The 23,566-nt window shown below is 41.4% G+C and overlaps 1 protein-coding gene across 1 annotated transcript in view; it reads left to right on the forward strand.

Annotated features, from left to right (window-relative positions):
• FRAS1 (Fraser extracellular matrix complex subunit 1) overlaps positions 1–23,566 on the forward strand; it is a 708,831-nt gene that overhangs the window by 656,493 nt on the left and 28,772 nt on the right. Inside the window, exons 62-68 of the mRNA XM_077476089.1 lie at positions 6,013–6,200; positions 8,996–9,271; positions 10,881–11,113; positions 11,255–11,415; positions 18,462–18,676; positions 21,562–21,712; positions 22,208–22,315. Coding sequence (XP_077332215.1) covers positions 6,013–6,200; positions 8,996–9,271; positions 10,881–11,113; positions 11,255–11,415; positions 18,462–18,676; positions 21,562–21,712; positions 22,208–22,315 — 1,332 coding nt within the window. The remainder of the gene's footprint in view (positions 1–6,012; positions 6,201–8,995; positions 9,272–10,880; positions 11,114–11,254; positions 11,416–18,461; positions 18,677–21,561; positions 21,713–22,207; positions 22,316–23,566) is intronic.

Raw genomic sequence — 23,566 nt, forward strand, 5'->3', positions numbered from 1 at the left:
AGGGATATGAAGGCTGGAATTGTGTGTCTACAGGAGACCCATTTCGCTCCTGACTGCATCCCTAGCTTTAGTCCTAGAGTCTATACTACTCAATTCCATTCTACATACTCTGCATATGCCAGGGGAGTGAGCGTTCTGATCCATCAGGATACACACTTTTCTTGCTCCCAACAAGTTATTGACCCAGGTGGAAGGTACATTTTCTTACTGTGTAAAGTAGCCCATGTAACTTGCATTATCGCCAATATATATATCCCACCCCTGTACTCAGCTGAAGTCCTCAGATGCCTTGCTGGGTTTATGGCACAGTTCCCTGGTGTACCCCTGCTAGCAATGGGGGACTTTAACAATTATTTAAACTACAAATGGGATAAGGTGCCTGTGCCCCCTCTAGTACCCTCCCGACCGGGTGGTGACACTCCCTTTGCAGCATTACTTGATGAGCTTGGCCTGACGAATGTGTGGAGGAGAGCCCACCCCCAAACCAAAATGTATTCATGCTGCTCCACTGCCTTTGGGAGCTTGTCTAGGATTGACCTGGGGTTGGGAAACTCTGCCTTACTCCCACTGGTAGGGGACTCTGGGTATGGGGATAGACACGTTTCTGACCATTCTTCTATGTGGGCTGAGATGACACTACCCGTTAACATTAAACCTAGGAGTTGGAAGCTTAATCCTTTCTGGCTTGCACTCTTTCCGTCGCCCGATCCCATAGGAGACAGTCTTAAATTTTTTATACAAGATAATATAGACTCAGCCCCGGTGGGAGCGGTCAGGGATGCGGCTAAGGCATTTCTTAGGGGTCAGTTTATCACAGTTATTAATGGTATAAAAACAAACACTAAAGCATGGGAGCGGGAGGTGTGCAGGGTGCTTAGAGAGTCGGAGACAGCCTATATTGCCAACCCCTCGAAAGACACCAAAAAGGCCTGGCTAGGGGCACAATCCATGTCTAGTCAATTGGCGCTTCAACTAGCAAAAAATAAGAGATTTTTCTTGCAACAAACACACTTTGAGTAGGGAGAGTCTACTGGACATATGCTGGCCCTGCTGGCACAGGCCCAGGGATCCGCCCCTATGGTTTCTTCCTTGTGTGACACGCAGGGGATAGCCCATACGGACACATCCGAGATTCTACACATTTTTAGGTCATTTTATGCAGACTTATACATCTCTAAGGTACAACCTAGTGACGAGGATATAGCAAACTTCCTTGATGGCTGTGAACTGCCTTGCTTGTCTGCCTCGGATGGGGCAATGTTGGATGCCCCGATAACAGAAGACAAACTAGCTTTGACGTTAGAACCAACCCGTAATAACAAAGCCCCTGGGGCGGACAGGCTTCCATCCGAGGTCTACAAGCGATATGCTGCCATTTTGCTGCCCACACTTCTAAAATTATTTAATAATGCCTTAGAGATAGGTGCCCTACCTGACTCCATGAATGAAGCGGTTATAATAGTAATTCTGAAACCAGGCAAGGTGGCGACATCCTCTGACTCCTCTAGACCCATCTCCCTACTCACGACGGATGTTAAGCTGCTTGCGAGAGTATTAGCAACGAGACGGTCCCAGGTTATACAAAAACTGATCCACAGGGATCAATCTGGTTTTATACCCACATGATCTACCGCCCAAAACATTATACGTTTATTTCTAAATATACAAATTCCAGTGGAAAACCCGGGTAATCAGGCCATCCTCTTGCTGGACGCAGCTAAGGCCTTCGACAGTGTCGAGTGGCCTTACCTGTGGAAGGTATTGGAGGGAATAGGGCTAGGTAATATATTTATAAGCTGGGTTAAACTGCTGTACGCCCAGCCGGCGGCCCAAATCCAGACAAATGCAGAACTGTCCGAATCATTCTCGCTGTTTAGGGGTACAAGGCAGGGGTGCCCCTGTTTAGGGGTCTGGCAGTACCCCATGCTAGAACGTATTTTCTGGCCTCACAGCTACAGCAGCTGGGTGGCTGGGGATTGGATGATCCCCTGGACCCAGTATGTAGAATGCTTGGCAATTCTGATGATCCAGACATAGCATTATCTAATTTGGAGGCAGGATACACTTACATGGACAGGGGCTCCCCAACCATCACCTTGTTAAATACCCTGTGGTCACACGTTAAGCGGTTGCTACAGGTGCGTGGTTTTTCTAATGCTCACCCCTATCTGGAGGAATACTAACTATGGCGAACTTTTCAAACTTAGGGGCTTTGGCACCTGGAAAGAGAGAGGTATTCGATACCTTCCACAATTATACAGTGGACAGGTGTTGAAGTCCTTTATGGAAATGCAGGCAGAATTTGGCATACCACGCAAAGACTTTTTCAAGTATTTACAACTGCGACATACGCTACAATTGCAATCTCGGTGTATGCTACTTCGCCTAACTGACCATACCATGGTGCAAGGGATCCTAATGGAGAAAGAATAAAAGGGCATGATTTCTAGAGTGTATGACATTATTCTTAATGCAATACAAGACTCTGTGGAAATGGGAGGTGGATCTGGGACCGATGGATGTGGAGACATGGAATCTTTGCCTGGACTCCCCCCCCTTGGTTTCGGTTTCGGCCCCCCACAAACTGTCGCACCTCTATTTATTACACAGGGTTTACAGGGCACCTACCAAATTGCATAGCTGGGGTATCCGTGACACACTCTTATGCCCTAAGTGCATGAGGGACCATGGCGACCTCCTGCATATGTTTTGGAAGTGCCCAAAACTGGTACGTTATTGGAATGGGATCCTTGAGACTATTTCTCAGGTTTTTCCAGTCGCCATTCCAAGAAACCCCGCGGTTTGCCTGTTGGTCGCCCTGGACGAAGAGCTGCTGACGCCAGCCATTTACACAGCGATAATCCGTTTACTCTATGTAGCTAGAAAACTAATAGCATGACTGTGGATTACGCACAGGGTCCCAAATTGGCAACAGTAGATTAATCAAGTGAACAATATGCTAATCAGGGAAAAGTTGACTTACCAGCATAGGAATGCACCACACAAATTCTACACAATGTGGCAGAGTTGGCTGGATGTTCCAGGGCTAGCACCATATCAACTAGTAAAATACAGATTGTTACAGGGATAGATCACATGTAACCGGCCCCATGGGGGAAATAAAAAGTTTTTTTTTTCTTTCTTTACTCATTGATTGAGCATGGATGGAACAGAGATTGACATAGTTTTGTATTTGATAGTCGGAGGATATTTCTGATCCTATGATCCATGTGTGCTATGTGTTCTGAAGGATTGCTGTTCCTTTTTGTTCTGTTTCTGTCATATGTGATGCACTGCCATTAGCACTGAATTGATCTACTGTATCTAGTGGACTATTGGACCATGTTTGGCCGAGGTTTCAGCCTTATTGTACTTTTACACTCTTTGTCTTGTAACATTTTAATATTCAATAAAAACCTACTTGATTTAAAAAAAAAAAAAAAAGAGTGGGAATTCCTTAACCGGTTCCCGACCGACGCACGCAAATGTACATCGGCAGAATGGCATGGACAGGCAAATGGACGTACAGGTACGTCCCTTTAAATTTTGCCACCATGCCAGGACCTCCGTGAGTCGGGTCTCAGGTCCCGCGGACTCTATCGCCGCGAGGATACCCACGATCGCCTCACGAGGAGGAAGAATGGGGAGATGCTAAAGTAAACAAGCATCTCCCCGTTCTGCCTAGTGACAGTGTGACCGATCTCTGCTCATTGTGATTGGGAGCAGAGATCAGTGACATGTCACATGTAACCATGCCCCCCTACTAATAAAAAAAAAAATTATTAATAAAAATGCCATATAAATAGCCCCTATTTTGTAAACGCTATAACTTTTGCACAAACCAGTCAATATATGCTTATTGCAATTTTTTTACCAAAAATATCTAGAAGAATACATATTGGCCTAAACTGAGGAAAACTATTTTTTTTAATATATTTTTTTGGGGGATATTTATTATAGCAAAATGTAAAAAATATGCGTTTTTTTCAAAATTGTCGCTCTTTTTTGTTTATAGTGCAAAAAATAGAAACCGCAGCGGTGATCAAATACCACCAAAGGAAAGCTCTGTTTGTGGGCAAAAAATTTTGTCAATTTTGTTTGGGAGCCAAGTCGCATGACCGCACAATTGTCAGTTAAAGCGACGCAGTGCCGAATCGCAAAAAGTGCTCTGGTCAGGAAGGAGGTAAAATCTTCCGGGGCTGAAGCAGTTAAATTAGAATGATGAAACAGAACTTGTGTCTATTCACTGTGTAAACTGCATGTGTACCATAAAATGACTGTGCCACAAGTGACAATGTCAGTGACACATAGAATATAAATCTAAGGACAAAGAATCATTTTTCAGAAGGTAAACTCTTTCCTCACATATGCTTTTCTGCATTAACCACTTCAGGCCTGGAAGATTTTACCCCCTTCCTGACCGAAGCACTTTTTGCGATTCTGTATGAGCAGAGGATCTGTCTGTTCATACTCTGTATGAACAGGTGATCTGTCTGTTCTCTCCTCAGAGAACTGGAAACTGTGTGTGTATTCTCGGTGTGCCCTGAGCGATCGCGGGAGCCGGGCACTCGCATCGGCTCTGTGGCTCCCCTAGTGGCTGTCTATGGTACCGATGTACCATGACAGCGATTTGCGCAGCCGAGCCATGTTGCCGCAGTATAAATGCGGCGGCTGGTCAGCATGCGGTTAAAAAGCCATTGTTTTATCTAAGCCTGTCTTAAAGACGAATTTAAATAAAATCAGCAGTTGTTGGGACATTTAACATTTTGGTCAGAACTAGAACTAAATAACATACAGAGTGCAGTTGTCAGAAGGAGTAAGTAAGATACAACACAGAGTGTATACTGCTGCAACAGTCAAAATGAGAGAGGAAGGTCAAAATGAGTCCTCCGCTTCACACGAAGAGCGTCCTTTTACATCAGAGTCCTCCATTTTACATCAGGAGGGCCCTATACATCAGATTCCTCCCCTTCAATTCAGGAGCTCCCCTATATACAGTATCTCACATTTTTTGTAAATATTTTAATATATCTTTTCATGTGACAACACTGAAGAAATGACACTGCTACTTTGTAAAGTGGTGAGTGTACAGCTTGTATAACAGTGTAAATTTGCAGAAAATAAATCAACACACAGCCATTAATGTCTAAACCGCTGGCAACAAAAATGAGTACACCCCCTACATGAAAATGTCCAAATTGGGCCCAATTAGCTATTTTCCCTCCCCGGTGTCATGGGACTTGTTAGTGTTACAAGGTCTCAGGTGTGACCGAGGAGCAGGTGTGTTAATTTTGGTGTTATCGCTCTCACTCTCTCATACTGGTCACTGGAAGTTCAACATGGCACCTCATGGCAAAGAACAAATTTTTGTAAGATACTGTAGCAGAATCCCCCACTTCACACCAGGAGCCATGTCTTCTCAACTAACATCAATGCAGGACCTTAGAAATGTTCTTTTGGCTGAAATAAGCACAAATTTCCCCAGACACACTCCAGAATCTTGTGAAAAGTCTCCCCAGAAGAGTAGAAGCTGTTTTTTTTTTTTTTATTAAATCCCATTTGAAATGGGATGTTCAACATCATCTAGGTGTGATGGACAGGTGTCCTAAAACATACAACCATGTAGTTTACATTTTAATTACTTATTTATTTTAAATGCTATATTGATTGAAACATGTTTTGTTGAATGTATTATTATAACTGATCCGTGGTCGGTGCTTTTGTACAGCTATGCATGGGTATTTTGAATTAAAAGTTGAACAAAAGGAAACATTTTGTTTTAAAACTATTAAGGTGTAACATTAAAGAGTAGGACAAGGTGACTTGATGCAAGCAGTTGTCTCCGGCATCTCATTGCGCTATTTTTGCTTAATGCATCATGGATATTTTTATTTGGTAAGGCTACATTTTATAACATTTGTCATAAAAGACACAAACACATTTATTTGTCAGAAATAAAATACAGAAATGTATTCATTAACCAGTTTATGGTTTATCTGTCACTATTTTCAGGTGTTGACCACATCTTTTTTAAGGTTGAGATTCTGTCAAATGAGGACAGGGAATGGCATGAGTCCTTTTCAGTGGTTCTTGGTCCAGATGACCCAGTTGAGGCTGTTCTTGGTGATATCACAACTGCAACAGTAACCATTCTGGATCAGGAGGCAGCAGGAAGTCTCATATTACCTTCACCACCTATAGTAAGTACTGTTATTGTTAGTAGTGAAATATATGTCAGTTAGCTATCTTCTCAGGTAATCCTGCAACACCCACCCTAAGTGCTTAAAGTCATTATATATTGTTTCCCTAAAAAATATATATATAATATTATTAGGTTTTATCATTTATATCGCCCCCTCATCACAGATCACTCCTGAAGCGAAAACGGACCGTCACCGGGGGGGGGGTCCGATCGGACCCCCCACCCCCTGGAAGGCAGGCACGTACAGGTACCTGTCTGTGCCATTGTGCCGACTTATATGTACAGGCGGTGGTCCTTAAGTGGTTAAAAAATAATGTAAAGTGGGTGACTGGGGACAAAGAGAAGGCAAATTTATTAAATACCTTCTTTAGCTCTGTGTATACAAAGGAGCATGGGGGAGCTCATGTCCATAATAGGGATGGTTTTAACACAGCCCAGAATGATCCACAATGGCTCAAAAGTGATATGGTCCAGAAATATTTATACAGAATAAAAGTAGATAAAGAAACTGGACAAGATGACATACACCCACGGATCCTAAAAAATATTGAGCTCTGTCATTTAAAAGCCATTGTTTCTAATTTTTAAAAGGGACGAAAAATCCCCCCAACGTGGGGGTTTTTGGCAGCTATATGAAAAAGTTGAGTCAGTAATACTTAGAAAAAAGCAATATTTTATTGATAGTACCAAAAGACATGATTTGATAATTAAAAAATGAGCTCCCGTAGGAGATTAAGCCCGGGTTCACACTATAACATGCTGTGGAACGCACAGAAGCACTGTGCATCCCTGTTCCCCATTTCAGGGACGAATCAGGACCGATTCTATGCCTGAATTCGGCCCTGTAACGGAGCCAAAGACGCACATGTTTTTTCTGCAGTGCGCTCTGCAGCTGCCCCGGATATATGTGAACCAGCTCCATAGGGAGCCAGTCACATTCTCCTACTATTGGAATTAAATGCGGGGAAACGCACATCTAATTCACATAGGTGTGAATGGGGGCTCAAACCAAAACGGATATACATTTGCAGACAGAAATTTCACAATAACATTATACAAAAATGTCAGCCATATGAGAAATAAGCCTGACGCGTTTCAACCCATATACCAAGGTTCTTCTTCAGAGGGTCAGTCTGCTAAGAGAGATATATTATAAGAACACATGTTGAAAATTATTAATGCACAATATAGCAAAAATGAATACCATAACGTGCCGACGTGATATAATTACCCAATGATGTATATCCAAAGAAGAAGAGCTTCCTACATGGAGGTTTTTTAAATACTTTTTTCTCCCCAAGAGGTCCCAAAACACTCCATGGTCACAGCAGCCAAGAAGGGGCAATGATCCACTGATATGGCTTACAAGAAGTCATACTACAAAACACCCCCCTAAAAGGGGATGATGGTAATCAGGAGGGGGATAGATCACACCTGTAGCAGAAATCCATAAAGAACATTAAATAACAGACCCATAAATGACGTGAGTAGTCACTCAAGGTTATCATAATATAAAGATCTAAAGATAGAATATGCAACACTTTTTGGTAGCTGCTGACTTTTAATAAACACAGAAGTGGGTGGAACTCCGCTTTAATATTTTGTACCTCAGGGATTTCTTTTCCCCTCTGTTACCTTTGTAAATTTGAAAGCACTTTTCAAATAAAGTTTTATAAAAAATATATATATATATATATATATATATATATATATATATAATTGTTTGCCTTGTGACAGGATTGATAAATCTCCCTATTGTGTTTATGGTTGCTAAATCGTTGAGCTAATCTAGATCTGACTTATTGTTTTTTGGGACCCTTTCCTGTTCCCCAAAAAGCAGTTTAACACGGTGCCTCCCTCTAAGCACTCATGCGCCATACATGAAATCATATGGCAGCTTTTTCTTTTATGTTGAGAGTCCCATTAGTCATCAGCAGCAAACTGTTTTCATATAGGCCAAATCCCTGATTGTCTACTCTGCACTTTATCTTCTCACAACTGTCCACAGGCAGCCAAACGATCACCTCAGGGACTCCTCCCACCTCACACTCCAGTGGTACAGTATATGATGTGTGATGTAATGGCACTCTTGGGCAGAACTGAAGGAAGATAAGGGCAGTATGTAAATGTCCATGGTGGAGAAGGGGGGCAGTGAAGGTCTGGCTAGGGTATCTGTATATGAACCTACTTAAAATGAAGCTGTAGTCAAACAATTAAGTCCTGATAGATTACCTCAGGCTGGCCTCTTGGTAAACCATTAAAAATAAGTTAGAGCCATTAGAGGCCGATCTTCCGACAGCCTAAAGATTTACTGCTACTCAAGGGCTCTGGGCTTTGGCAGAATGACAGCCCCCCCCCCCCCCCCCCGGCAAGAAGAAACGGGTACAATGCTGGAGATCATTTACAGCACACACTAATTTTGGTAGCATACTTATTAATGTGGAATGTATGTTCCTTGCTAAAGAGCAATACTTTTTATCAAGATGTTATGGGTCAAGTTCTGTTTTAAGAGCTAAATAAAACTGGCAGTTTGGGAGGCTGGTCATCTTTTCTGATGGCATTGACACCCTAGCGCACAACCTATGTAGCCTTTGGAAAATGTAACCCTCAAATTAATCAAAGTTTCTGCAATCATTATAAGTCTCTTCAAGCATCATGTGAACCAAGAACATGGACCTGGTGATAGCTACAAACATTATTGCTTCTTTTGCTAATGTGCAGCCTTATTTTAAGTGTGATTTTACACTATTATTTGCATCTAGTACTTTAATGAATTATTCTGTTTGTCTTTAGGTGGTATCTTTGGCTGACTATGACCATGTGGAGGAAGTCACCAAAGAGGGTTCAAAAAAATCTCCATCTCCTGGGTACCCATTGGTATGTGTCACACCATGTGACCACCACTTTCCAAAATACTCCATAATGAGGGAGCGATGTGAGGAGGCCGGCATCAACCAGTCCACAATCTTATTCAGCTGGGAAGTGGCAGCCCCCACTGACTCAAGTGGGGCTCGATCTCCTTTTGAGACGATAACTGATACTACCCCTTTCACAAGTGTCAATCATATGGTGAGTACTAACAGAAAATATCATCCTATTATGGTTAAACATGAAGTGATAAGTAACAAAAACATGCACTAGTTCAATCATTAATCAATCATTAGAGGTGGTGGCTGCATCTGTTTTCTTTTTTTTAAGCTTTTTGCCTTTATTTCACTTGGTGATCCACACACTCCCTGTCTTAGGGCGTCTGCATTCTGGATGAAGTAGTAAAGCGGACACCTTTGGTCAGCAGCTTTGTCTCTCTGAGGATAGAGTAGTGTTAAACTAGCAAAGTTAGATGGACTAGACTAACAATTTAAAACTGAACTATGGCTAACACTTTATAAGCAGTTACAGCAAACCTTTTTGTTCCTTTTGGGCTAAAGGTTTTATATAAATAAATAAAAGCTTCTGTTAAGGTTAAAGGGTTTGTCTCAACCCCCTAACTACTACTTTGTCTGGACAGCTTGGTCTGTTAATGAAAATTGAAAAATAACAGACTTACTAGCTGGATCACTAGGAGAAAATAAAGAAAAAAAGCCTAAAAAAGGAAAACTAATGCTGCCACCACACCTAAAAATAGGTGAGCTGTAATAAGTTTCTGTTTTGGGCTTTAATACTGATTTACTTTTCAGTCCAGGTTCACTCTGTTGTGGTGCAGGACAACGCATGTAATTCACACAGGAATCTCAAAACATTCCTGTGCGAATTACATGTGGTGTCTCTGGGATGTGACTTGAGCCATGGATTTGTATGGTTTAAATTGCACCGCATTCACACCAAGCTGGTGCCGGACCCTTTTTTTTTGTCTGTCCCAGAATCAGATCGCATGGGTGTTCACACTCATGCAATCCGATTCTGCAAATCGCGGTGCGTTTTGCAAATTGGTTGCGCGGTGTTGTTAACATACACTTCACAAACGGTTCGCATGGATGAGTTGCGATGTAGATGCAGTGCTGAATCCGCAGCGAATTTGCTGTGAATTCACACCGCATCTACCCAGGCTCGTTGTAGATCACAGTGTAGGAGAATCGTATTAGAAAGCAAATAGTGTTCACATTTTGTGTTTATTGTTTCATTTATGGTTTGGTTGCTGATGTTTGTTAATTTAATAAAATATGTGTAGGTAAAGTAATACATAATAGATACAGCCATGGCCATTTACATAACTGGCTGCTGTTATCTCCCTCACCAAAAGGTGCACAGATACAGTAAGTACTTGGTACCTAGGAACAAAAAAAGAATCTTTGCAAGTTAAGTTCACAGTCCAACTTTTCTTAAGCCCAAGTATTCATCAGTGTTCATGTACTGGCACCCCTTACTAACTCAGAGATGTATTGGGGACCATTTGCCTATATACTCCCAGAAATATCATCTCCTCTTCCCCTGACTAATGCCAGAGTTGCCAAATTGCCAGTCCACACCTGTAGGCACTACTTTACTTTTTATTACTATCCTCTTTCCACCCATCAGCATTTATTGTTTTCCTCATTTAACTGACATACAATTATGGCAATAATACTGTACACGTTAATAAATGCATACAATACTTGATTAAATTATTTTAATTATATATTGATATTTGCCTTAATGGATGCAGTATTTAAAAGTGATTCTGACTTATTTGACCTCCAAGGTGCTGGATAGCATTTATTTCAGCAGGCGTTTTCATGTACGCTGTGTAGCCAAAGCTGTGGATAAAGCTGGACATGTGGGCACACCACTGAGAAGCAATATTGTGAGTATAGGAACTGACAGTGCCATCTGCCATACACCAGTAGTAGCAGGCACGGCTAGAGGATTCCAGGCCCAGTCTTTTATAGCTACTTTGAAATATTTGGATGTCAAACATAAAGAACATCCCAACAGGTATGTCATATGCTCCTTTAATTTTATAATAAAATTAAATCGATCCAAAATAAAATATTACAAAATATGCAGTTACAGTTAAATAAAGGCATCATTGGCCTTAATTCTAGACCTTATTGTGCATTCTTTTTTTCCCATTAGAATTCATATCTCAGTGCAGATACCACACCAAGATGGCATGTTACCTCTCATCTCTACTATGCCTCTGCATAACCTACACTTTCTTCTCTCCGAGTCTGTGTATCGCCATCAGCATGTGTGCTCCAACCTTGTCACCATCCGTGACTTGAGAGGCATTTCAGGTATTGTATGCATTTTAGTTTCAAAGCCAGAAAAATAACATTCTAAAAAATTTTGATAAAAGAGAATGAATTGATATATTTTAATCATACTGTACAGAAGACAGGACTTGTATTTATAGACCATGAGTTATATACAGGCTACCTTCAGGTGATTGGACAATTGCAAAAAACTTGCTAGGGCCGCCCCTAGTGTGCACTCATAAAACCCCACTCATTGCTGAGACATATGTACTTGGCCTCGGGGTTCTATACAGGTCCAGCGCCATGGTCTATTTCTACAGTTCCCAGTCCCTAGAGTTCCCAAACTCTTCAGAGGTATGCCTACGAAATATGGATGAAGCCTGGCTCAGCATTGTAGATAAGATAAAACAGGGTTTCCCTATATGTTGGCACCTGTTCCTGGGTTTTAATAAGACAAGCTGCAGTGCTTATCACACAACGTAGTTTAATAGGTTGGGAAATAGACAGTTATTCACTTTATTGTGGTACCCCCTGCTATTTTTCCTCTAACACTTTTCAGCTAGAGAAATTTAAAATTTCCATTTTCTTTGCTTCCTTAGCCTCAGGAGGATGATGCAGTTGGAGAAATCCAAAAATGTCAGAATAGCAGGTGTCCTGCAGATGACCTACAGGAATCTCAGAACACTGCTTGGAGTGATAACTATTCCCTTGTCCCAGAGCAATTTCCTGTTATGATGCTCCCCTCATTTAACTCTAGTCCTTGTGCACCATGCAGCCTAACTGACAAAAGCAGACTTTTCTTCCACTATGAATGTTTTAATAAAACTTTCAGCGCTCCTAGAACCTTCGGTTTCTAGAGACCAGAAAGGCTTCATTTCCTCTGTCTCCCAGACCCTCTTCAGGAAATAAAAAGGTAACTTCCTAACCTACTTGAAGATGATATGGAGGAAAGTGTTCAGGGCACTGAATTTGTAGCAGAGACAGCAGAGGTTTTTCTTTCCCCTGAGTTTTAAGAGGCACAACCTACAGCTTTGGGTGAAATGCTCTCTACTGTGGACACACTGAGTAGTCTTAGCTTAGCAGCACCTGACAAATCAAAAGCCAAGACAAGCCCCTATGGGCACCAAGAAGCTAGCTAAGTCAAAAAATACTTTTCCTGTACATGCACACATTGATTGTGCACTACACGAGGGTTGACTTAACACTGAAACCCTGATATTCTTTCCCCCTAAGCTTTTTGCTGAGATTTATCCAATGAAAAAGGAATGTAAAGTGTTTCTAAAGCATTAACATTCTTTTACCTTAATTCATTCCTTTTATTGAGGTAAAAATTGTTTAGGTAGCAGTATGCCCCTTCACCCCTCTTAATACTTACCTGAGCCCAATCTCGATCCAGCACTGTGTCTGTTTCTAGTGGCTCTCTCCCTGCTCTTACAGGCATGACAGAGCAGCAGGAGCCATTGGCTCCTACTGCTCTCAGTTAAATCTACTGATGAGGGGTGGGTCCAAACTGCACTATCTGTATCTATGGACACAGGCAGCGTGGCTCGGGAGCGAGCCTGCAGTTGTGCCACGATAGTAAACCACTTCCTCTGGTAGCAAACCAAGAAGAGCAAGAGTGCCAGGGGGACCCAAGAAGAGGAGGATCAGGCCACTCCATGCAATTCCATTGCACAGAGCAGGTAAGTATAAGCATGTTTGTTTTTTACAATTACTTTAAAAAAAATGTCTTTCCTCAGGAGAAGGTTGCCTCTCTAAAGCTGGCCATACACTGTTACTCTAGCACTCTTGTTTCAGCCTTTCTTCAGTCTAGTCTTGATCAGCGTCTGATCCTGAGAACCCTTAATGGACAGGTTTCTGCCTTGTCCATTTTATTCTAGAAACCTCTTGCCTAAGACTTTTCTTCAGGGTGTTATTTGGAACACGAAATTTGAAATTCAGAACTTGGAATTCGGAATATGGAATTTGAAACACGGAATTTGGAACATGGAATTCGGAACTTGGAATTTGGAATACGGTATTTGGAACTTGGAACATGGAATTTGGAACACAAAATTTGGAACTCGAAAGACACGGAATTTGGAATTCGGAACACGGAAGTTGTAACTCGGAACTCAGAATTTGACATTCGAAACACGTAATTCGAAACACGAAATGTGGAATTCGGAACACGGACTTGGAATTCGGAACTGGGAATTAGGAACATGAAATTTGGAATTGGGAACACAGAATTTGGAATTGGGAACATGGAATTTGGAACTCGGAACATGGCATTTGGAATTCGGAACACAGGACTTGGAATTCGGAACATGGAATTTGGAACGCGGAACTCGAAATTTTGGAACTCGGAATCTGGAAGTCTGAACTCAGAATTTGGAATTCTGAACACGGAATTAGGAACAGGAAATTTGGAGCTCGGAACAGGAAATTTGGCGCTCGGAACAGGAAATTTGGAATTGGGAACACGGAATTTGGAATTCGAAACTGGGAATTTGGAACACGGAACTCAAAATTTCGAAACTCGGAATTTCAGAACTCGGAAACTGGAATTCTGAACACGGAATTAGGAACATGAAATTTGGAGCTCGGAACAGGAAATTTGGCGCTCGGAACAGGAAATTTGGAATTGGGAACACGGAATTTGGAATTCGGAACTGGGAATTTGGAACACGGAACTCAAAATTTCGAAACTCGGAATTTCAGAACTCGGAATCTGGAATTCTGAACACAGAATTTGGAACACAGACTTGGAATTCGGAACTGGGAATTAGGAACATGAAATTTGGAGCTCGGAACACGAAATTTGGAGCTCGGAACATGAAATTTGGAATTGGGAACATGGAATTTGGAATTGGGAACATGGAATTTGGAACTCGGAACATGAAATTTGGAGCTCGGAACATGAAAATTTGGAATTCGAAACTCGGAACACAGAATTTGGAGTTCAAAACATGGAATTGGGAACACAGAATTTGGAATTCAGAATGCAGAACACGGAATTTGGAATTTCGAAACACGGAATTTGGAATTTCGAAACACGGAATTTGGAATTTCGAAACACGGAATTTGGAATTGGGAACACGGAATTTGGAACATAGAACTTGGAATTGGGAACATGGAATTGGGAGCACAGAATTTGGAACACAAAATATGGAACTTGGAGCACGGAATTCTGGAACTCGAATTAGGAATTTGGAACACATAATTGAGAACCTGGAATTTTAAATTATAAACATGGAATTTGGAATTCAGAACACAGAACTTGGAAATTGAAACATGGAATTTGGAACATGGCATTTGGAATTCGGAACACAGGACTTGGAAATCGGAACTGGGAATTTGGAACAGGAAATTTGCCACTCGGAACATGAAATTTGGAGCTCGGAACACGGAATTTGGAACTCGGAACACGAAATTTGGAATTGTGAACACAGAATTTGGAATTGTGAACACAGAATTTGGAATTGTGAACACGGAATTTGGAATTGGGAACATGGAATTTGGAACACGGAACACAAAATTTGGAACTCGGAACATGGCATTTGGAATTCGGAAAACAGGACTTGGAATTTGGAACTGGGAATTTGGAACACGGAACTTGAAATATCGGAACTCGGAATCCGGAATTCTGAACACGGAATTTGGAACACGGACTTGGAATTCGGAACTGGGAATTAGGAACACGAAATTTGGAGCTTGGAACAGGAAATTTGGAGCTCGGAACAGGAAATTTGCAATTGGGAACACGGAATTTGGAATTAGGAACATGGAATTTGGAACTCGGAGCACGAAATTTGGAGCGTGAAACATGAAATTTGGAATTCGGAACTCGAAACACAGAATTTAGAGTTCAAAACATGGAATGTGGAATTCAGAATGCAGAACACGGAATTTGGAATTTTGAAACACGGAATTTGGAATTGGGAGCACAGAATTAGGAACACAAAATATGGAACTTGGAGCATGGAATTCGGAACACAGAATTTGGAATTCGGAATTTGGAACACAGAATTCAGAACACGGAATTTTAATTTTCGAAACATGGAATTTGGAATTTAGAACACAGAACTTGGATTTTGAAACATGGAATTTGGAACATGGCATTTGGAATTTGGAACTGGGAATTTGGAACAGGAAATTTGGCACTCGGAACACAAAATTTGGAGCTTGGAACATGAAATTTGGAATTCAGAACTTGGAACACGGCATTTGGAATTCAAAACATGGAATTCGGAACAAAGAATTTGGAATTCAGAACACAGAATTTGGAACTCGGAACAAGGAATTTGTAATTCAGAATACGAACGTGGAATTTGGAACACCGAATTTGAAATTCGGAACATGGAATTTGGAATTCGGAACACAGAATTTGGAACACAAAATATGGAACTTAGCGCACGGAATTCGGAATTTGGAATTTGGAACACAGAATTCATAAGACAGAATTTAAAATTTGAAACTTGGAATTCGAAACATGAAATTCAGAAGACGGAATTTGGAATTTGGAACAGAGAATTTGGAATTCACAACATGGAATTTGGAATTCGGAACTGAGAATTTGGAATTTGGAAGTAAGAATTTGGATTTTGGAACACGGAATTTGGAATTTGGAACACGGAATTTGGAACACGGAATTTGGAATTCGGAACACGGAATTTGGAATTCGGAATGCGAAACAGGGAATTTCGGAACGCGATTTGGGATTTGGAACACAAAACTTGGAATTCAGAATTTGGAACACAGAATTTGGCATTTGGAACGCAGAATTTGGAATTCAGAAGTCAGAACACGGAATTCGGACAACAAAACTAGGAATTTGCAACACAGAACACAGAATTTGGAAAATGGAACTTGGAACTCGGAATTTGAGATTCAAAACACGGAATTTGGGATTCGGAACACAGAATTATGAATTTGGAACAGGGAATTTGGAATTCAGAACATGGAATTCGGAAAACAGAATATGGAATTCAGAATTTGAAACACAGAATTTGGAACTCCGAAAGTGGAATTCGGAACATGGATTTTGGAACTTGGAACACGGAATTTGGAACTCTTAACACAGAATTTTTAACTTGGAACACAGAATTTGGAACTTGGAACGCGGAATTTGGAATTCCAAACATGGAATTTGGAATTCGGAACACGGAATTTAGAATTCGGAACACAGAACTTGGCATTCGGAACACGGAAATTAGGAATTCGAAACATAGAATTTGGAACACGGAATTTAGAATTCAGAACATGGAATTCAGAACATGGAATTTGGAACACGGAATTTAGAATTTGGAACACAGAATTTGGAACTCGGAACAAGGAATTTGGAATTCAGAATACAGAACATGGAATTTGGAATTCGGAATGGTCTTTTATGTTTGCACAAGGACAAGGTGGTTTGAGACCAAAACCTTCCTTTCTAATAATTTGGGCTTTTCTTTACACCTCTATTAGGACATTGTTCTTCCTTCCCTTTGTCTTGCCCCTAAAACATGTTAAGGAAACTCAGTGCCTGGATGTTGCCAGGGCTGTCATCTACCTAGCAACCATGCTGTTTCTTAACAAAACTGAGTCCCCTTTTGTTCTGCCTGTAGAATCTCGGAGAGGGCATCATGCTTTCTGCTACACCATTGCCATGTGAATCAGGCAACGTGTTGCCCGGGCCAACATTCTTAGAGAAAGGGTTCCTCCCCACTCAATCAGAGCCCATTCCACCAGGACTGTTGGTGTCCCTTAGGCTTTTCAACATCAAGTATTTATATCCCAGATTTGCAAGGCTGCCACCTAGTCCTCTGTTTACACATTCTCCAAGTTTTACTCTGTTCTTGTATTTGGGTTCTTACCCTTGTTTTCCTATGGGCCTGTTGGCAGTTCTGTTTCCTGTTGTACCTGTAAATGCATCATCTTGCAGCACAGTACAGGGCACAGCCCCCCCCCCCCACACCCCCCCCACACCCCACATCTGTGTCTTTGATTACTTCTGTTTGCTTACTAAAAAACTTTGCTTGCTAAAAAAAACTTGCCGGGTGAGTGGGCTATATGCGTAGACACTAGAGATGGCCCTGGCAGGTTTTTGGCAGTCTCCAATTACCCCAAGGTAGCCTGCATATAATCCATGGTCTATGAATACAAGTCCTGTTAAGCATCCCTCCAACCACTTTGCATATTATTTTATATATACTGTCTCCCTCTAATAAGTCTGGCTGCAACCACTGGTGCCTGTTCACTTTTTGGAATTACACAGAGGCACACCTCCAGCCCTTCAGCGCTCATTGGCCCTCTTATGACTTATCTCCCCTCCCTTCCTGGAAAACTCTTGTGAGAGAGAGCTGTGCATGATGTCATAAGCCTAGGCTTTTTACCAGACAATAAACAGGAAGTGGGCTGTATAAGGTATTTACTGGTAGAAAAAAGTGTTTTACTATCTAAAGTTAAAACAACAAGGGCAGAGGATTTAATTGATGGAAAATTGAAAAAAATGACTGAAGGTGCGCTAGTAAACTAGTAATGTGGGTGAAAACAGTCCCTTCCACTCCAGAAGTACTAGACAGGAGAAAAGCAGATACAGTTTGTAATGTGCTTGTCCAGAAGACCACAACCATTTTTTTTTTTTTCAGAAGGACAAAACTGTCTAGGATATGCTCTCCTGTGTCCTAAGTTGTGACACACATCAAATTTTTATTGTACTAATAAATGTGTCCCTATTAAGGCAATGTTGAGATATTCAGGTCCCGTATCAAATACAATGTGTTTGTTTCTCACTCTGTTAAATACCCTGTGACCTCCCTTTGTGTGAACTAAACCATGGTTATGTTAGCCTCATCTTTGTGACAGTCTACCACAGTCAACTATATACAGTAATTCATAGTCAAAAATGTTTTTTTATCACTTAGTATGCCATTTTTGTCAGGTACCTTTGCACGGGTTCTAAATAAATATTAAGTAGTATAAGTAGATTATATTCTCTGCCATCATTTCTACATATAGCATGATTAATACTTTGCCATACTTACCGTATATGAATGAGTCAATAATAACAGGTAGCAAAGCTTTTATATTTGATGCATTATTGTTTTTTATGTTTTCAGAGGCAGGATTCTTAGATGAGGTGACATATGACAGCATCGCTGTGGGTCCTGGTTATGACCGACCATACCAGTTTGACCCTAATGTGAGAGAGCCGAAGACTGTGCAACTGTACAAACACCTGAACCTGAAGAGCTGCATTTGGACCTTTGATGCATATTATGACATGACTGAACTTATTGACGTCTGTGGTGGTGCTGTAACAGCTGACTTTCAGGTACTGTTCTGTCGTATTATTGTACGTATGTACAGCAGTATAAACTAGGAATGCACAGTGTTTCCAGAAAAGCAAGCATATATTAACCACTTGCTTACAGGGCACTTAAACACCTTCCTGCCCAGACCAATTTTCAGCTTTCGGTGCTCTCACACTTTGAATGACAATTACTCAGTCATGCAACACTGTACCCAAATTAATTTTTTGTCCTTTTTTTCCCACAAATAGAGCTTTCTTTTGGTGGTATTTTATCACCTCTGGGGTTTTTATTTTTTGCGCTATAAATGAAAAAAGACCGAAAATTTGGAAAAAAAACGCATATTTCTTTGTTTCTGTGACAGAATTATGCAAATTATTAATTTTTCTTCATAAATTTTGGTCACAATTTATACTGCTACATGTCTTTGGTAAAAATAACCCAAATTAGTGGATATTATTTGGTCTTTGTGAAAGTTAGAGAGTCTACAAGCTGTGGTGCGAATCGCACAAAATTGATCACATCTGATGTACTGGTGGCCTATCTCGCTTCTTGTGACCCGAACAAGTCAGGAAAGTACAAATACCCCCCAAATGACCCCTTTTTGGAAAGTAGACATTCCAAGGTATTTAGTAAGAGGTATAGTGAGCTTTTTGATGTTGTCATTTTTTTCCCACAATTCTTTGCAAAATTAAGATTTTTCATTTTTTTTTTTTCTCCACAAAATTGTCATTGTAATAGGTTATTTCTCTCACGTGGCATGTGTATACCACAAATGACACCCCCCAAAAAATTCTGCTACTCCTCCTGAGTATTACAATACCACATGTGTGTGACTTTTTCACAGCCTGGCCACATAGAGAGGCCCAACATGCAGGTAGCGCCATCATGTGTTCTAGGAACATAAATTACACATCTAACTTGTTGACTATTTATTACACTTTTGAAATACCAGGACAATGACACGTGACACTGATGACAGATGGCACTGATACGTGGCAATGATGGCACTTATACGTGGCACTGATGACAGGTGGCACTGACAGATGGCACTAATATGTGGCACTGATGACAGATGGCACTAATATGTGGCACTGATGACGGGTGGCACTTATACGTGGCACTGATGACACGTGGCACTAATACGTGGCACTGAAACGTGGCACTGATGACAGATGGCACTAATATGTGGCACTAATATGTGCCACCGATGACAGATGGCACTAATACATGGCACCGATGACGCGTGACACTGATGACAGATGGCACTGATAAGTGGCATTGATGACACGTGACACTGACAACAGATGGCACGTGACACTGACAGGTGGCACTGATGACAAATGGCACTGATACGTGGCACTGATGACAAATGGCACTGATACGTGGCACTGATGACGGATGGCACTATGTGGCACTGACGACACGTGGCACTGACGACACGTGGCACTGACGACACGTGGCACTGGGGGCAGGTGGCACTGGGGGCAGGTGGCACTGGGGGCAGGGGGCAGGGGGCACTGGGGGCAGGTAGCACTGGGGGCAGGTAGCACTGGGGTGGATGGCACTGGGGGCAGGTAGCACTGGGGTGGATGGCACTGGGGGCAGGTAGCACTGGGGTGGATGGCACTGGGACGGATGGCACTGGGGCGGATGGCACTGGGGCAGATGGCACTGGGGCAGATGGCATTGGGGCAGATGGCACTGGGGCAGATGGCATTGGGGCAGATGGCATTGGGGCGGATGGCACTGCTGGGGGCGGATGGCACTTTATTTTATTTTTTTTACTTTTTTTTTTTCCCCCCACAGGCAGAACGGCTGCCGCTGCAGCCGTTCATCTCTCCCCTCTCCCCTCCTCGCACGTCTGTGCGAGGAAGGAGAGCGGCGCCGAGAGATGATCTCATATGTTTACATATGAGATCATCTCCCATTGGACACGCCGATCACGCTGTAAACGGCCGCTGTGATTGGCCGTTTACAGCGATCTGTGTTTGCCTGTCCCCGGGGGACACGGCGAACACAGAGCTTCCGCGATGCGCGCCCGCGGGGGCGCGCATTGCGGAAGTAAACATCGGGCCGTCCAGGGACGACCGCCCGGACGAATGCGCCTGCTCTACGGCCGTCATTCGGCCATAGGGCGGGCGCGAGGAGGTTAAAAGATATTATTTCTGATGTCTTCCTAGTGAAAAGTCTTGTTTTTGTTCAGGTTTGGAATGTTAGTGGGGTTCCTCCACCTACCACTGCCCAGTTTATGCTTTATATATTTTAAACAGGTTAAATGTGATTGTACTGCTCAGTTTAAGATGGGGAGTGCCTCTATGAATGGGTTTATGTAGCCACAGAGGGTGTGTGTGTGGTGGAGGGGCTCTGCACCCAGTGAAATGTACTACATTATGGATTGATAGGCAGTAACTACCATCAAGTAATTTACTAATGGCCCATTCACACCTCAGCATTGCAGTAAAGCATGGTAAAATGTGCAAAGGGCGGCAGTACATGTGCACTTTGTGCTATCATTTATTTTGAATGCATTATGGTTCATTGGAATCCTATTCAAAGTAATAGGGTGCCCTAACACAACACATCAGTGTAACATATGCTAACACAATGCAACGTAAACATATAAACAGGCCCTTACACATTAATTAGAATGCACTTAAATTTAAAAATATATAAATCTGATGTTGTGTCCACATTAACATTTATGCTACGACCCTAGGCAATACAATTAAGTATGGTTTTAGGAGTAGTTTCTTAAGTTTTTGTAATGCTAAGATGATATGGAACTAAACAATATGAATTTGCACTTTCCTTCTGCTACTCTGCTAACCCCTGTCACAAATAAGTTGTAACATTAGAATATTGTATGTTTAATGCAACAATTATCTTTATTCCTAACCCTTTAAAGGTGAGAGACTCGGCTCAGTCCTTTTTAACTGTTCATGTACCGCTCTACGTATCGTATATATATGTGACTGCACCCAGAGGATGGGCATCACTGGAGCACCACACAGAGATGGAATTCTCCTTCTTCTATGACACAGTCCTCTGGAGAACTGGTAAGATTTATTCTCACTATAAAGGAATATTAATATAGATGTTGACTATTTTAGAACACAAATTAGGTTATTAGCAAAGCAGTATTTGTGTTTAGCCGGTTGGAGAAAAAAGAAGTATAATATAGTGTTCATAATACACACATGGGTCTTTATAGAAGTACTGGGAAAATCCAAGCACATTTGTCTGCCTGAATTTGCTGCCATTTGTTGGCAGTGAAGGCTGAATACTGTGAAGATATTGCTAAATGTTCTGTGAATGTTCATTTACCAATATTAGGGATGTGGCAGCAACACACTGGTCTGACATGGGGAAACCCTCTTTTTTGCAGTGATTGTACTTTGGAAAAGAGCAGTGTGGAAATTAATAATGAATAATTGGAAATCACTGAATTCAACCGTTTACTGTGCCAAAAAGTGAACTGGGGATCTTGGCAGAAATCATAACATTTTCCAGTCTGTAAAATATTGATAATGAGTATTTGTTTTACCTTACAGGTATACAGACAGACAGTGTTCTGTCCGCTAGGCTCCAGATCATTCGCATATATATTCGTGAAGATGGGCGTCTGGTGATAGAGTTTAAAACTCATGCCAAATTCAGAGGTAACACTCATACTAATGTAAATCTCATTGTTGGGGTTCAATTATTCTAGACCGGAGTCTGATTTCCCTTCATCTTATACCGACAGGCCTGGAGATATACTCATTACAAACAATGACACAGACAGTGCTGTGGTTTGGTCAGAGTAAATCTGATAAGCTATTATTGGTCTCTCTCTTATATAGACAAAAGATGATAATACAATATTAGCTTAGCTATATTAGCTTACTGGCGTAGTTGGCAGGACGTTTGATTCTGTAAAGTATTCCTTGCAGTAATCAGACGTTCAGTGTTATCTAAAAAAAATAGAAAGGATTCATGAAAAAGAGATCTTGGGAAGGATCACTATAATAACAAAGGTTCTTAGAGAACTTATAAAGAGAATCCTTGGGAAGGACTCATAAACAGAACGTTCTTAGAGAACTTGTAAAAAATCCTTGGGAAGGATTCAGGAAAAGGAGATCTTGGGAAGATCATTATAAATAAAAGGTATACCAATAAAAAAAATAACACTGAATGTCTGATTACAGCAAGGAATACTTTACCGAATCAAACATCCTGCCGACTACACCAGTTGTTGGGGTTCAATTATTCTAGACCGGAGTCTGATTTCCCTTATACCGACAGGCCTGGAGATATACTCATTACAAACAATGACACAGACAGTGCTGTGGTTTGGTCAGAGTAAATCTGATAAGCTTTTATTGGTCTCTCTCTTATATAGACAAAAAAAAATAAAAATCCTCTAGTCAAAGCTTTGTGAATTGAGCATCTAAGCTCAAATGTTTTATCGACATTAATATACCCAGACCATGGACATTAAAGCAGAATTAAAGCTACATTTTTTTTTTCCATTTTGGGTAAAGTAATGGAAGGTAATACCATCTGTGTCTCATTGGGGACTGGGGAGATTTCTCATCACTTCCTGTCCCATAATTAAAACAGTAAGTGAGAGAAAATCCTTTCAAAGTCCGGGAACCCCTGGTTGTCACCAGGGTCACCTGGACTAGTGTCCCCACTGGAAAATGTCACCTCTTCTACTATTCTGGAGACAACAAAAAATTGCAAGTTTTTTTTACTTTTACTTTCAATGATAACAATAAACAGGACAAATAGAGAGGGTGAATCTCCCTAATGGGGGCACAGACATCAATAAAAACATGACATGTGTACCAATCCCTCTCCACTCTTTAGTTTATAATTTAGTTATACTTTAAATTATTTACATATTCTAAACACTTTCAAAAGAGCTT

This window comes from Lithobates pipiens, unplaced genomic scaffold (genome assembly GCF_037356315.1).
Source record: "Lithobates pipiens isolate NorthernLeopardFrog02 unplaced genomic scaffold, aLitPip1_a1.2 Scaffold_13, whole genome shotgun sequence".
Taxonomy (NCBI): Eukaryota; Metazoa; Chordata; class Amphibia; order Anura; family Ranidae; genus Lithobates; species Lithobates pipiens.